Source organism: Polypterus senegalus, chromosome 5, assembly GCF_016835505.1.
Source record: "Polypterus senegalus isolate Bchr_013 chromosome 5, ASM1683550v1, whole genome shotgun sequence".
In the NCBI taxonomy this organism is placed as follows: domain Eukaryota; kingdom Metazoa; phylum Chordata; class Cladistia; order Polypteriformes; family Polypteridae; genus Polypterus; species Polypterus senegalus.
In genome coordinates, this window is record NC_053158.1 from 107,080,647 (window position 1) to 107,095,835 (window position 15,189).

Genomic DNA, 15,189 nt, shown 5'->3' on the forward strand with positions numbered 1-15,189 from the left:
ATAGGACTGAGTTTTGAGAACCACTGCTCTATATTGTATAGAAGAGAACATTTTAAACACCACACTATCATAATATTTTAATGTAATTCTTTCAGTGTAGAACATTTTTTTTTATTATTTTGATAGTGATGTTGGGTAGAAGATTCTGAAGGCTATCAAAGGATACCAAAAGTTTCTTATCCCGTTACTGAAATTTTACCTTTTGTAAAGGCTGAAATCAAGGTAAATTTTATATTAGACTTTTTAATTACTAATATTTAAGTGAAAAACTCAATCATTGTTAGGAAAAAAAAACATAAGAAGAAAAGGCCAGTGTCTTGAATGCCTAATTGTACAGCACACTGTTTTTAAAGGGATTGTAGCTGCATTCAAATCTAAACAATCAACAATCCAAATCATGTTGCTTTCACCCAGCATCAACTATAAATATAAATCACCAAAAGTTAAAAATTCAATAATGGTTTGAAGACTCAATGCCTTTTTTTCAGATATAGTACTTGAGATGTTTTCTAATATTGCAGCATTATAAAATAATCTGAATATTCCCGTAAACGTGCATGCTTACAAAAAAGTTATTTTGTTTCTAAGCAGATATTTTATGCAAATGCATAAACTTCCAAACCTGTCTAATCCAATTGATGGCTGCATGGGAGGCAAAGCCTGTTTTGCATACTGTGTCAATCCATTACAGGGTAAAGACATGCATGGATGCCCATGTTCACTTACACTAGGGCCACTCAACCTACTGGACTATTCAGAAAAACATCCATACAGATGTATGAAAAATGTGTAAACTTTAGCAGGGAAATCAATTCAAGGATGCTATACTTGTAAGGCAGGAGCTCTAAATACTGCATCATTTTGTTGCCCTCAAATATCTATTATAAAAAAAAATTCTGGGAGAGAGACTAGGGAGACGAGATGTGGTCTTCACGTGAAGATCACGGAAGACGCTTAAGACCTGTGAAACGAAAGTGATTGGCCACTGAGTGTCTCGCGGGGACCTTAAACATGAGACTTTGTGCCAAGGACCCAGGACCGTCTCGCAGGGACATAGAACATGAGATTCTTGCAAGACACGCCCTACTTACAACCAATATCAAATAAGACCACGGGCAGCAAAACACTCAGTTGTGCAAAGGCTTTGAGCACACATAGATTCAGCGCTTTCAGCGCATATAAAGCGTATAAGGACAATTATGTTATAGATGAAACGTCGACGACTAAGCGAAGATGAAAGAACAGCGCGGAGAAAAGAGACTCAAACGCGTTACACATGTGGAGAAAGTTAAAGAATATGAAAGCAGGAAAATTAGAAAGTATAAAAAAAAAGTAAAGATCGCAGTAGCACAAACAGGAATTATTACTTGAAAAAAGGGAAAATAATCACCAAGGACCAGGTGTCATTTTAGGGAAAAAAAAAAAAAAAAAGCAGGACAAAGCGTGGTCAGAAATAAAAGGCAAAGAGTAGAAAACAAAGTAAACCATCATGAAAAGGTTAAACAAGGGGGCCAAACACATGCAGAGCAGGTTATAGATAATGAAAACAGTGGAATTCAAAAGACCCCAAAAAACTGTAGGCGCAAAAAACATGCAGAGCAAGATACAGAATGTAAAGCAGAAAAAAACAAAAATGTCAAAGAAAGTAAACATTGCATTACTGCAAACAAAGAGAAATTATTACTTGGAGAAATAACAAAAAGGCGAATAGAGATCGAATATATGGTCATAGGTGATATGTCAGAAGTATGTAGTAAATATTGTAAGGCTTTGAAGTTTAAGTCAGAGAATTTCAAAAAAGGGGTTTACCTCGCATGCATTTATTGGTTACTTTGCAAAAAAATTTAACTGCTGATGTAGATCGTTTTGTCTGTACTGAAATTCCAAACAGAAAAACCTATCCTGACTTATGGTACAAAGTCATTAAACACATCTGTCACGGACCCCATTTAAAAGATTCAGCATGTTGGGACTCGAAAGATTCCAAATATTGTTTTTACCAAAGTTCTGAAATAAAAGTGAAACTAATGAAATAGCAACAATACAAGAAAATCTTAAGTGTGTATCCAGAAAACCAAACATGGGGGTTGGCGAGCGAAGTGAGCCAGGGCGAAGCCCCTAGTTGTATAAAAAAATCTTGGGACGAGAAGACATGTTCAGAGAGACGAGACAAGACATTTTCAGAGAGATAATTTCATGTCCCGCAAGACAAGACTTTGTGCCAAGAGATGAATTGAAAACCTAATAGGTCCAAGCCGGGGTGGAAATTAAAGACATACAGTAGTAGAAGAAGAAAAGACAAAGAGCAGAAGACAAAGTAGAACGTTGTTAAGTGGTTCAAAAACATTAGCGCGATACACATGCAGGTTAGAAATTATGGAAGTTCTAAAATTCTAAAGTCTGAAACAACTCATAGTAAAGATTGCATTAGCGTTAACATACTGAAATTGTTACTCAGTGAAATAACGGAACAGCAAAAAGTGATCAAATATATGGACATAGGTGATATGACAGAGCTACTACAAGTTTAATTTAAAAGAAACCACAATTCATTGCAACATAGAATTGAAAGAGTTAAACAATCAGACATATTAGAAATTCTACTGCCAATAATGGATACAATTCCATACGTCCAGAAATTTATCTGAAAAACATGGACAAAGAAGTTTTCTTGGATTTCTATATGAACCCGAAAGATTACGTTCCCATACAGTATATAATAAACCAACATGTGACAAATTGTCAGCGATAGTAGTTTGAAAGACGGCGATATCAAAGACAGAGTTGATATTCGTGTTTATCTAGAAGCACAGCACGATTTGTCTCAAGCAGCAGATCCGGGAAATGAATAGCGCGTAGAGACATCAGTGCCCACTAGTTTTAAATAAATTCAACAAAGAATCAGTATTCAGACCCCAATGTTGTATCTTTAATTGACCTTTCAAGGATATAATTGCCAAACCAATTGGCAATTTACCTGAAAACCACTGTAGTCATTGTCACATTTTCTGGATTAATCTTCAATCTCTTTAGCAATCAATGATCACAGAATAACTATGATTTAAAAGTATAATATGAAAAGTAAACATTCTAAGTAATAGGGGAAAAATGTTTAAAATGAATAGATTGGACAGAGGGTATTTCAACTCATATGCTCATTAGAAATTTTTCTTGCTTAGTTGCTGCTGCATTTTTGCATGGTCATTTGATAAAATGGTACAGAAACATGGACTGGGGAAGGGCATATTTTCTGTTTTTTTGCATTTTATAATGAAGCTCTCTTTTCTGGACATTTTCAGTTGTGTGCCAGATGTATTTGTCTACAAATGTTACTACTTCACAATGATATCTAGTTGACGCATTTAGTTAAAATTGATAATCCAAGGATTTAAATAATCAGTTAAGCACAGCAAGATTGAATTTCCCTTATATTTTAATATGACCAAATGGGATGCCCCAGGTGTCTGCAGCCTTGGCATCTTCCATCTCCTGGAACATCGATAGTAATAACCAAAATGGACTAGGACAATGATAACATAAACAACAAGATATGTTGCAAAGTGCATTTATTCAGAACAATTGAAAGTTAAACCATGTCAAAGTGCAGTGTAATCTGTAAAACCAGAGGATGTGGAAATTAAAATCAATCCATCAATAAATAGATTCAGTAATTACTGTATGTTAATATCAAGAAAATAATAAGACAGAACTGGCTTGATTCATTCTTGTGCCCCAGTGTGTATCTGTCTGTCTGACACTCACACACTCTCTCTCTCTCTCTCTCTCTCTCTTTTCCCTGTCTCCCCTGCTTACTCTCTGGGTCTTGCTGCAGACTTTGATGCCTGCAACAGTGGCCCACCTTCTTCAACTCTCATTCCAGTCGCCCATGTTGGTGTCTGCCAGGATGCTTGGAGCCCAGCTCCCTCATCCTTACACCCTTCTTCGGCATCTGCAGGACAACCCTGGAAGTGGTTTGCTTAATGGGAGCAACCCAGCCCTAGAGCACCATTTCTTTTTCCCCTTAAGGGGGCTCCCAACCACATCGCCGTTGCTCCACTGCTCTGGCTCAATACCCATATTGTGCTCTTCATTCTCTCCTCTTTATACCTCGATTTCTTTAGTTTTCCTTGATGTATCAATAAGAAATAGCTATGCCGATTGTTTGCATGTGAATGAGCAATCAGCCGTTTTTCCCCCATTAAATGTTTCATGTTTGCACAGCTTTCTGACCACTCTCACCTAGCTCTGAACACCATTGTTTTTAAAAACCATGCTTTTATAAAGCACCCGGACATACTCCACAGCACTAATATAGCGGTTTTGCAAGAAGCCCATCGTAACATTTTTGTAGACAATCTTAATGGTAAAGTTGGGGGTGCAGCCAATAAAGGTACTACTTTTGTCTCCGATAAGGTCATTGCAAACCATAATGGTTAAAGTATAATTTAATAAAGAAAACATTGCAAGTTATAGATGATTTCATAGTAGTGCATATGTACCTGATTTATTAATGATGTTGATTTTTTTTAAGCATTTTAAGATGTTGACATCATTAATTAGGTGATGCATTTTGTTGAAAGAATGAAATCTGTTAGAGAAATCTGCTACTACTGATAATTCATGGGTGTCAAACTCCATTTAGATGAGCCTCTAGATAGGAAATTGACATTGTCATCATTACTTTTATACCGTTGGCACATACTTCTCCTCTAAACATGCTACTCTATCTGTATATTTTCTTAGACTCTGTCACCAAGCTACTATAACTATTTCTTCAGAAAAAAGCAAAGATTCTGTGTTCATACCAACCAATATTGGTACCAAATGTACTGTAGATGGTAAGATAATAGGAATGGTACTTGGTGTGTCAGTGAGCCAATTCTGACATCTTTCATTTCTTGCCATAAATTGAACTACTTTTTTTTTTTATTTGTTACTTGTTTAACTTTATTTGCACCCATTCTATGGCATCAGTGCCTGAAATTTTGGATTACTTTGATTGATAAAACACTTTTGTTCTTATTGAATAATTTTATTCCGTTTACATTCTTCAAGTGTTTTGTGTTTGGGGAGGTGTGGTGTTATGGGTCCACAGCTCGTTGAGAAAAGGCCATTCATTTTAAATAAATAATCACCGCACCCGAGGCGGCTTCGTGAGGGGGGCGTTGTTGTAGCGAGCTGCGGGGCAGTCGTCGATGTGGGCGTTTCTCACCGTGTGCACAGATGAGAAAACTGCCCACATTCGTGATTGCTCCCGTGGCTAATGCTACAGCTGTGATGGCCCCTCACGTTTTAAAAAGAAGCGCGAGTCGGTTGTGGGGGGTGTAAAACGATCGGAGAGAAAAAGGAAAGGAAAGAGGACGGAGGTTACAGGGAGCGAGGAAGCATGCGGTGCAGGAGAGACAGACACGTGGAGAGTGCGTGTGGTGAGCGCGCGATCGAGTGCTCATGGGCAGCTGCAAGGAAGCTGGGTGTTAGGCCGACACCCAGGCGCTTGAGTTGAGGTTGCTCCCGCTGAGCGACCATGTAGCGGGAGTGATCAGGTGAAAGCGACGGGCCGCAGAGAAGCCGCGGAAAGGCAGCGGGAGACTTGGTGGTTGGAATCCCCAACGTGAGCGACCTGGCCGTTGGTGGAAACCAACTTCTCCGAGGCTGGGATGAGCGCCATACCGGAGCCAGGGTTCGGGAGGTCTCCAGTCTCATGCGTGTGTTTCAGGAGGGCAGCTGCGGAGAGCGTCTTGCCTGCTGCTTGGCCCAATTGGGATAAGCAGGTGAGACGCTAATAAACGATGCACCGGATTGGTTGTTGGTTTTTAAGACTGCTTCCTAGAGAAGATTTTAACCTCTCGTTTTAAAGGATTGTCTTTTCTTATTGTTGTTTTAACCTCCATGTTTTTTTCATTTTATGGATTTATTTATTGAGAAACTGCACTATTTATGGAACACTGTTTTTGTTGGTTTTTAAATAAAAGCACTGTTGCACTTTCTACCTTCCCCTTGCTCAGTAATTTGCCTCCATTGACTAGCTCACTCGGTAACATTATCGACGGTGTTGGGTTCAAGTGCTTCCAACAGCAATGGGAGTGTGGAGCCAGAACCCACATCGTCACAGGAGGTTGTCCTGTGCTTGGCTACTTTACTCATTTAATACAACAATTAGGCCTGCTCTGTGCTATCCTATGCAAGGCTGTAAACGCAAGGCCCCCCCAAGAATCATATGACCCTCTCTGTTTCCGTAGATACAAGATTATTGCTATTTTACACTTTGGTGTAGTTTTACCTTCTTTTTTTTGTAATCTGGAAGTTTAAAATGGGTTATGAACTGATTTTATGTATTCATATTCATGGATGCATTTTATGTGGATTCTTCTGTAGGTATATATTTGTTTTAGTGAAGTTCAATCCTCTTGGTAAATGATGTCACAGAAAACTAGCCATTTTACTACAGATTTTCAGTAAAATAATGTAAGTTTAGCATAACATTTTAGAACTGATTATTTGAAAATGTAAACACAAAAAATATATAAATGTAAAAATAATAGGTTAATTGTTTGGGCATTTAATTTTACAAACTACTCTAGTTTTAAAAAGCAAACAATAGAATGTTTAAAGTTATTTACAACTATAAAAATACAAATAGCTAAAATTCATAACTGCTTTTTTCTTGATTATACTGTATCTCAGTGAACTGAGAAGCAATTTCTACTGAGAAGATGGCTAAAAATATATATGGACATATGTGAAATATTATTTGTGTGATTTATAAACCACATATGCTGTACATGTGGTGTGTAACTTGTTCCATGTTATAGTAATAATGACGTGAAGTGTATAATGTGTGAAGACTTTAGTCCAAATATAAAATAAAAATACAATTATTAAAGAATATAACCAGAGAAATAAATAAATTCAAATTACATGTTGCTGTCAATGAGTTGAAAATCCAAGCTCAAATGTCAATCGGCAGAAAGTTGATATGTCTTTTTTGGATTGTGTGCAGAAGTAAGAACTGCTGCCTTGTAGCCAAAAGGTTGCAGGATTGAGTCTGGGTGCTTCTCGTTTTGAGTAGTGAACTGTTAATATTACTATAATACACACTCAAATCAAATGTATGTTTTTAACACCCGGTGTAAGTTTTGGCTACCTGTAAAAGTTAGTGCTTTTTTTTTTTTCAATGTTTTTCTGTCAATAACCTTCACATGGTATAATTAACTTGCCTCTCCCTCTTTGAGTTGATGGCGTTTATCTCCATTCTTTTCACAAGAGCATCAATGACCACAGTTGGTGCTGTGGTTAATGCCTGCTCAGAACTCTTTGTTGTACTGGCAATCAAAGATACGATGCCCTGTGACCACTCTCAGACTATCCTGTGGCATTTGCGCTTTGACATCAAAGACATCCATGCAGAATGTATGAAAAACAACAGATTTTTATGTGCATGTGCAATACTACTCCTTATTTAAGAAAGGATCCCAGTCATCCCACTGGAGAAAGACTTTCCGAGACTGTGGTCATAAAACCATTTCTTAACAAAGGCAGAACCGTAACTACAGACAACTTCTTCACGTCGCCTTTACTGCCTAATAAACTGTTGCACTGCAACACAACTCTGCTTGGGACCATAAAGTAGGATGGGAACGTCCACCTGCAACTAAGCTCACTTCAGTACATGTGCAGTACTATGCTAGTGTTTAGATTTGACAGTGAAGACGTCTACTCATGCTCCTGTAATCTCTTATTAAAAGGTGTTGTCAACCTCTAAATTGACCTTTATAGATGGGTTTTTTTGTTCATTGCAACATCCTCTGTACTTTGGTAAAATCCCAGAAGGGCAATTTATGATATGTTGGAGCCACCACATCTGGCATCAAGAAACATACCATTGTTAAAATTACCCGGATTTTGTGTCTTGTGAATTCTATTGTATGGTCAGACAACAGTTAAACTCTGTGTGCTGTATATAATGAGTTGCATTTGTACTACTTTTAATCGGACAAGCCCTGTATTTGCTTTAACAGGACGGTATACTGTATCCTATACTGTATACCTAATGTGTGTCCCTTGAGTTTATTTTATTTCCATCACCATTGCTGGGTTTGTAATTGAAGGACTAATCCTGCCTTGTGCCCAGTGATGCTGAAAATAGGCTGTAGCTACAGGCAGTTCAATTGATTAGGCAAACAGTAGGACAATGAATGACTAGATACCTAAATACAAAATATTTGAGTTTTGCATGGTTAGGTCAACAACCGACATTAACGAATGTTATACAGGAAACTTACGCAGACAAATTCATTAAGTTAGTATTACTGTCCAGTTGATTAATGCCATGCTTAAAACCTTGTATTTTTATACACATTAGACGAAAAGGAGAAATGCCAAGGATTGTTGAAAATTAATTTACCCTTCCCTTGATAGAAAATTTTCAGTAGGCAGGCAGTGTGGCTGAGGTGTCCCCACTCACTGTGTGATCTACCAGTGCTCCCACTGTATATATCAGCAAACAATAATTTCTTTACCATTTCTGATTTATGCAGGATTTGGTTTAAACATGTCTGCTGTTTTTTTTAACATATATTTTAAGATCCCAGTACAGTCACCTTTACAATTGTCTAATACTCATTTAATGTTTTGTTTATTTACACATTGTAAGCATAGGAACCATTAATATTAGGTAGTCATCTGCAAAGAAGTGTACTTACTCTGCATATTCTCTAACACGGTCTTTTAATTTGTAATTTGTCTAATGAATAAAACTAATAATTACCAAAATGTTTAGGGAGATGAATTGTGAGGTCTGTAGTCAATACATCTGATGGATACCATGTATTAAATATCTACACTGCATGAAGCTAAAATTGATGGAAGCCAACACATTTATCTGATGGCTACCAGTGAAAGAAGCTCCGATGTTCTTTAAATGTTTGTAAACCTACACATATAAAATGGACTACTTATACCTTATGGCACAGTGGGCAGTGTGCCTGTCGGTTGGGAGGCTCCCCTCTTTGTCACAAAGGTTTGGATAGCCATTTGTCTGGGTGTTTCTATAACCCTGGGTGATTCAGATCATATTTCAGTAATCAACTGACAGTGTGTAAGTTCAAATGTATTCTTCTAAAGCAAATGAGTAACTGTGTGGTCTTGTAAAGGTGAGATAAAGATGACTGGAGCACACTCTAAAGATGTTTTGGAAGGAAAAAGACCCATGATGTGGACTGAAGCCTAAAAGGTGTTTTATGAGTTTAAAGATGTACAGATTAGGTGGTGTGTTCGTAGTTTTCTGTGCCATTCCTCAACGCATGTTACCTTACAGTATATGCATAGCACATAGTTGCACAAGATACACCCCAAAAAAACTAAAGGCTTATTTTACATGTCCATGTTTAATGTTGTGGTCTTTTGCTCATTTGAAATAGAATTAGGCATTAGAGTCATTTATAAGTTCTGGCTAGAGACCTTGCACTGGAATAGACCAAGTAAAGAAGGAGCTATGGATAAAATGAGTAAATCTTTAAAAATCCTCAGACATTTACATGAGAGTGAGAATTCAGGGATTGTGCCTTGGCACAGCTTACCTCGGTGATTAAGCATGCCACTAGCCTGCTGGAGGGTGACCTGGGATGAACCATTAAATCTGAGTGGCAGCAGATGACTTAAAATGCCTTTTATTTTTCCTTTTTATAATTGAAAAAAATAAATGCAGATTTTGCTGGTATATAAATTCTTTGGAGTTACTGGCTCTCCTACACTGGGACTGGATTAATAGGTTCTGCTTCACATTTCTGTTACAATAAAAATGTCATTAAACTCTCCTGGAGAGATGTCTGCTTTGGAGCTGCTCTCTCTTTGCAGGAGAGACATTTGCTCATCTGCCACATGGTATTTTTAATATACAAGGCCTGTTTTATTTTGCTAGGATTAATAATGGTTCATCTCTAAGCCACTCAAAGTCTAATCTCTCCATTTCTCCCTAAATAAGTCAAACCATGTCAGCTTAGACTGCTATAACAGTATTTGATTACGAATAGGATGTACCCTTCATTTCTATGCTTAACTTTCCTTTCACTCCTTTTATTTGTACTCTTTAAAATAACCAATAACATTGTACATGATTTGGTGAGCACTCGGCATATTTGTGTGCTATACCTAGTGGCTGAATTGAGCCACACTCTTAAATAAACTGCTCAAAAAAATTAAAGGAACACTTTGAAAACACATCAGATCTCAATGGGAAAAAGAAATCCTCCTGGATTTCTATACTGATATAGACTGGGTAATGTGTTAGGAACGAAAGGATGCCACATCGTTAGATGGAAATGAAAATGATCAACCTAGAGAGCCCTGAATTCAAAGACGCCCCAAAAATCAGAGTGAAAAAATTATGTGGCAGGCTAGTCCATTTTGCCAAAATTTAATTGCAGCAACTCAAAATTGTACGCAGCACTTTGTATGGCCCCTGTGTTCTTGTATACATGCCTGACAACATCGGTGCATGCTTCTAATGAGATGACAGATGGTGTTGTGGGGGATCTCCTCCCAGATCTGGACCAGGGCATCACTGAGCTCCTGGACAGTCTGAGGTGCAACCTGGTGGCATTGGATGGACCAAAACATAATGTCCCAGAGGTGTTCTATTGGATTTAGGTCAGGAAAGTGTGGTGGCCAGTCAATGGTATCAATTCTTTCATCCTCCAGGAACTGCCTGCATACTCTCACCACATGAGGCCAGGAATTGTCGTGCACCAGGAGCCACTGTACCAGCATAGGGCCTGACAATGGGTCCAAGGATTTCATCCTGATACCTAATGGCAGCCAAGGTGCCTTTGTCAAGCCTGTAGCGGTCTGTGTGACCCTCCATGGATATGCCTCCCCAGACAATCATTAACCCACCACCAAACTGCTCATGCTGAATGATGTTACAGGCAGCATAATGTTCTCCATGGCTTCTCCAGACCCTTTCACTTCTGTCACGTGCTCAGGGTGAACCTGCTCTCATCTGTAAAAAGCACAGGGCACCAGTGGTGCATCTGCCAATTCTGGTATTCTATGGCGAATGCCAATTGAGCTGCATGCTGCTGGGCAGTGAGCTCAGGGCCCATTAGAGGACACGGGGCCCTTGAGTCACCCTCATGAAGTCTTTCTGGTTGTTTGGTCAGAGACATTCACACCAGTGGCCTGCTGGAGGTCATTTTGTAGGGCTCTGGCAGTGCTCATCCTGTTCCTCCTTGCCCAAAGGAGCAGATACTGGTCCCGCTGATGGGTTATGGACCTTCTATGGCCCTCTCCAGCTCTCCTAGAGTAACTGCTTGTCTCCTAGAATCTCCTCCATGCCCTTGAGACTGTGCAGGGAGACACAGCAAACCTTCTGGCAATGATACGTATTGATGTGCCATCCTGGAGAAGTTGGACTACCTGTGCAACCTCTGTAGGGTCCAGGTATCGCCTCATGCTACCAGTAGTGACACAGACCATTTCATTCAGGAAAGGGTTCTTTGCAGTTAAATTTGGTTTTTTGACTTTTCTCTTGGAACAGTGCCTTCAGAGGCAGAGGAGTAGCTTCAGTGACAGACTTTTGTCACTGTCTTGCTCCACTTACAGACTGAGGAGATCCTTCCTCCCCCACACTATGCAACTCTTCAGTTCCACCCTGGGGAGTAAATGCTAACATTACTCAAAGTTCTTGTCTGCTTTTACATGCATTTTTATTACTATTTAATTTTTTTTTTTGTATTAGTATACTGCTGCTGGATTATGTGAATTTCCCCTTGGGATTAATAAAGTATCAATCTATCTAATATGTGGATTGAGCAGAAATGTTTAATATAATGTAGGCTACCTAGCAGTTATAACAATAGATCAAGAAAACCTGACCTCTAGGAAAGAGTGGATGTTGCCACCAGATTAGCATAGTAATGGAGCTGCTATGCTTTTACAATGAACGACAGATAGAATCAGGCCAACACCCAAGCCCTACAGTATTTCCTATTAACAACATACCAGAAAAAATGTCCAAATAGATTAAATATATTCAGCATCATATAATGTATTCATTATTTACTACAATTACTGATTACAGATACAACAAATAAAAGGTGATGACAAAAGTACAAAATGAACACCACGAACAAACCCCTAACCCCAACGATATTTACAGTCCTGAAAAAAGTCGTTATGGTAGGTGATAAAGGAGGATCTTGAAGTGCAATCACGGATGGAAAGATGCGGTAGAATACTCTCCTTTAGTAAACTGCTTCCCAGAACATGGATTGAGAACACAGCCCTACCACCAGAGTCCAGAAGGTAAATGGTTTTTTGAGGCGCATGAGAGCACAAAGACCATCAGTGGACTGGATTTGGGGAAAGAAAGAACCCACCACCATCCTAAACCTGGTGTCTGCACACAGTCCTCCTCTGCTATGAACGTCCAGTTGATAAAAGGGTTTATCTGAAGCTGAAGATGAAGTCGATGGAAAAATTTACAAATCAAAATTACTACCACAACCTTCTCTTCCAGTTTTTTGGGTAGAGTGCCTGCAAACCCCAAACCACAAATCCCATAACCCTGTCCACATCCGTGCATACCTGTTTTAAAGGCACAGACTCAATATTTACAAACGGGAATCTGCATGACCAGTGCTGTTTTTGACATTCAACAAACAGCAAACAGGACATACCTATGAACAAATTAAACCCTCTACGTGGCACCGCTACAATTGTATGCTAAAAGTTCCTTTAAAATCATAAGATGATTAGTATTAACAAGTCTATTATCTATTTATGGCTATTTATGGAGCCTGTTTCGGATCTAACTAGATAAAAGTTCTGGATTATTCCTTTGGGAAGCAAAAATGGTTTACTTATGGCATTTGTCTGAAGAACCACTTTGGCACCTTTTATTTTTTAAGAGTGCAGGTGGGCGCCTCCTTTCAAAGGCGTGCACGTCTCCCACCCCTCATTCTATGTGTCTTTGCTCAAGGTGAATGCAAAATGAATCATTGATATTTCTGATTCCGATAAATAGAATAGACATTAGTATTTCTTAATTTATTGCTGGAACTTGCCAATTCTGTGTCAGGATTTGAGTAAAACCTATTTTGGTAGCACCAGTTAAAGTGTAAAACTGCCCATTAAGGGTACCAGTCTATCACAGGACACACCCTAGCACATAACTACATCCAACCATATTGAGCCAGTATGGAGGTAATAATAAGCTAATGTGCTTGGTATTGGAATGTGGATGGAAATAAGAACATCTGAAAAAACATACATCAATGGAGAGAGAACATTCAACTAAACATGGGAAATGGTCTTTTATTGGGGTTAAAAACTTGGTCTTCTGGATCTGTGAAGCAAAGTACTATTACACCACCATTTTGCCTATAAATGAATGTTCATTATTTATTTATTTTTTATAAGAAGATTCCAAACATACATTTGAATATGTAGTTGAAGTAATTGGTTTGTTTCACGATGACCTGATGGACCAGCATTTGGCTAAAATGTAAAACAAGCCTGCAATCAAATTTAGTAATTGGAATGATGTATTACAAGTTGAGACTTTTTTAAAATTGCCTTAAAAAATAAAATATAACAATACTGTTTTTATTTATCTTTACAATACAAGGTCATCTGAACCATATTTTAACACAAGACATTCAACGAACCGACCTCCTGAGTACAACCGCCAGTCCTCCAGAAGGAGGCCTCCCCCAGCCCCAGAGTCTAAATGCTCACTGCTATGTTCCAGAAGAGGTACTGTATATGTTCAAATTGCTGTCTTATTGTTAATCTACATTTAACAATACACCTACACCTTTTATTTATGGAAGTTGACTGAGTGTCTGGGCTGTTTCTAATTTTGTCATTTGCATTGAGAGGTGTGCAACAAACTGTAGAAATACCTTAAGGAACCAAAAATAAAATGTAAATTCACAAACCATAGACTGTTTATATATTGCAAAGAGAATGGCGCAGTGACTACCACAGGGTACCAATGTTCCTTCTAAGGTACATGAATTTGCAGGGACTGACAATGGTTTATTTTCCAGTAATGTACAAAGAAGCAAGTGAAGAAATCCACCCTCCCCGCAATATTTTATTTTAATAATGATTTGACATTTTTGCCCCCATTATGTCTGCCAAGCACAAAATGCTTAATGACTCTTGCATAAGTCAAGTCATGTTGGGGAGTATGCACTGGTACAGTGCATTGCTGCACCCACTATACAATGAAACAGACAGTTCCACCCTCCGGAAATGACCCCCTATCTGCCACAGCCAGGTGTTACGTGGGCAACCCCTTGGCCTGGTCCAGTCACTCGGGTCCCCAACAATGAGGATCTTACGAGCTGGATCACCCTCGGGGAAACGTGCCACATGGCCGCAGAGATGTAACTGATGCTTCCCTCACAATGCAGGTAATGTGCCTCATTCGGGACTCCATGAGCATCCAGTCATGCGACACAAAGTCAAACCAACGGTACCCAAGGATTTTCCGGAGAGAGACAGTACCAAAGGAGTCCACTCTTCGTCTCGGGTCACTGGAAAGCGTCCATGTCTCGCAACCATATAGCAAGACAGGAAGGTCAGCAAAGTCAAGAATCGTGAATCTTTCTTCACCAACAGATGCCCCACAGCCGCTGGACTCCACAGCCTTGCCCAACACCCAGTCCATACAAGCTTTGAACAGAGTAGGATCAAGAACACACCCCTGATGAACCCCAGAATCAACTGGGAAAAACACGGAGGTTCTGCTTCCACTCTGCACAGCACTCACAGTACCAGTGTATAGGCCGGCCATGATATCCAGCAACCTCAAGAGGATCCTGCGAACCCTCAGGATGAACCACAGGGCAACTCGATCAAATGAGTCGAATGCTTTACGAAAATCAACAAAGGCTGCAAAGAAACTCTGCTGATATTCATGTTTGCTCTCCATGCATGTTTGCGCTCCATGAGAACACTCAGTACCAGGATGCGGTCGATAGTAGACTTCTTAGGCATAAAACCAGACTGTTCCGGTCGTTGGTAGGTGAGGACGACCCTAGCAAGGACCTTACCCGGAACTGAGAGCAGCGTTCTCCCCTTGTAGTTGCTGTGCTCACCCTTCCCTTTCCAGATAGGGACAAGTCCTGTTTGACATCATCCCAACTGACTGGAAGTCGCCCAAATGGAATCAAAGATTGC

The 15,189-nt window shown here is 39.3% G+C and overlaps 1 protein-coding gene across 1 annotated transcript in view; it reads left to right on the forward strand.

Moving 5' to 3' along the window:
- Positions 1-15,189, forward strand: part of LOC120529422 (MARVEL domain-containing protein 3-like) — a 72,558-nt gene that overhangs the window by 18,247 nt on the left and 39,122 nt on the right. Inside the window, exon 3 of the mRNA XM_039753203.1 lies at positions 13,628-13,755. Coding sequence (XP_039609137.1) covers positions 13,628-13,755 — 128 coding nt within the window. The remainder of the gene's footprint in view (positions 1-13,627; positions 13,756-15,189) is intronic.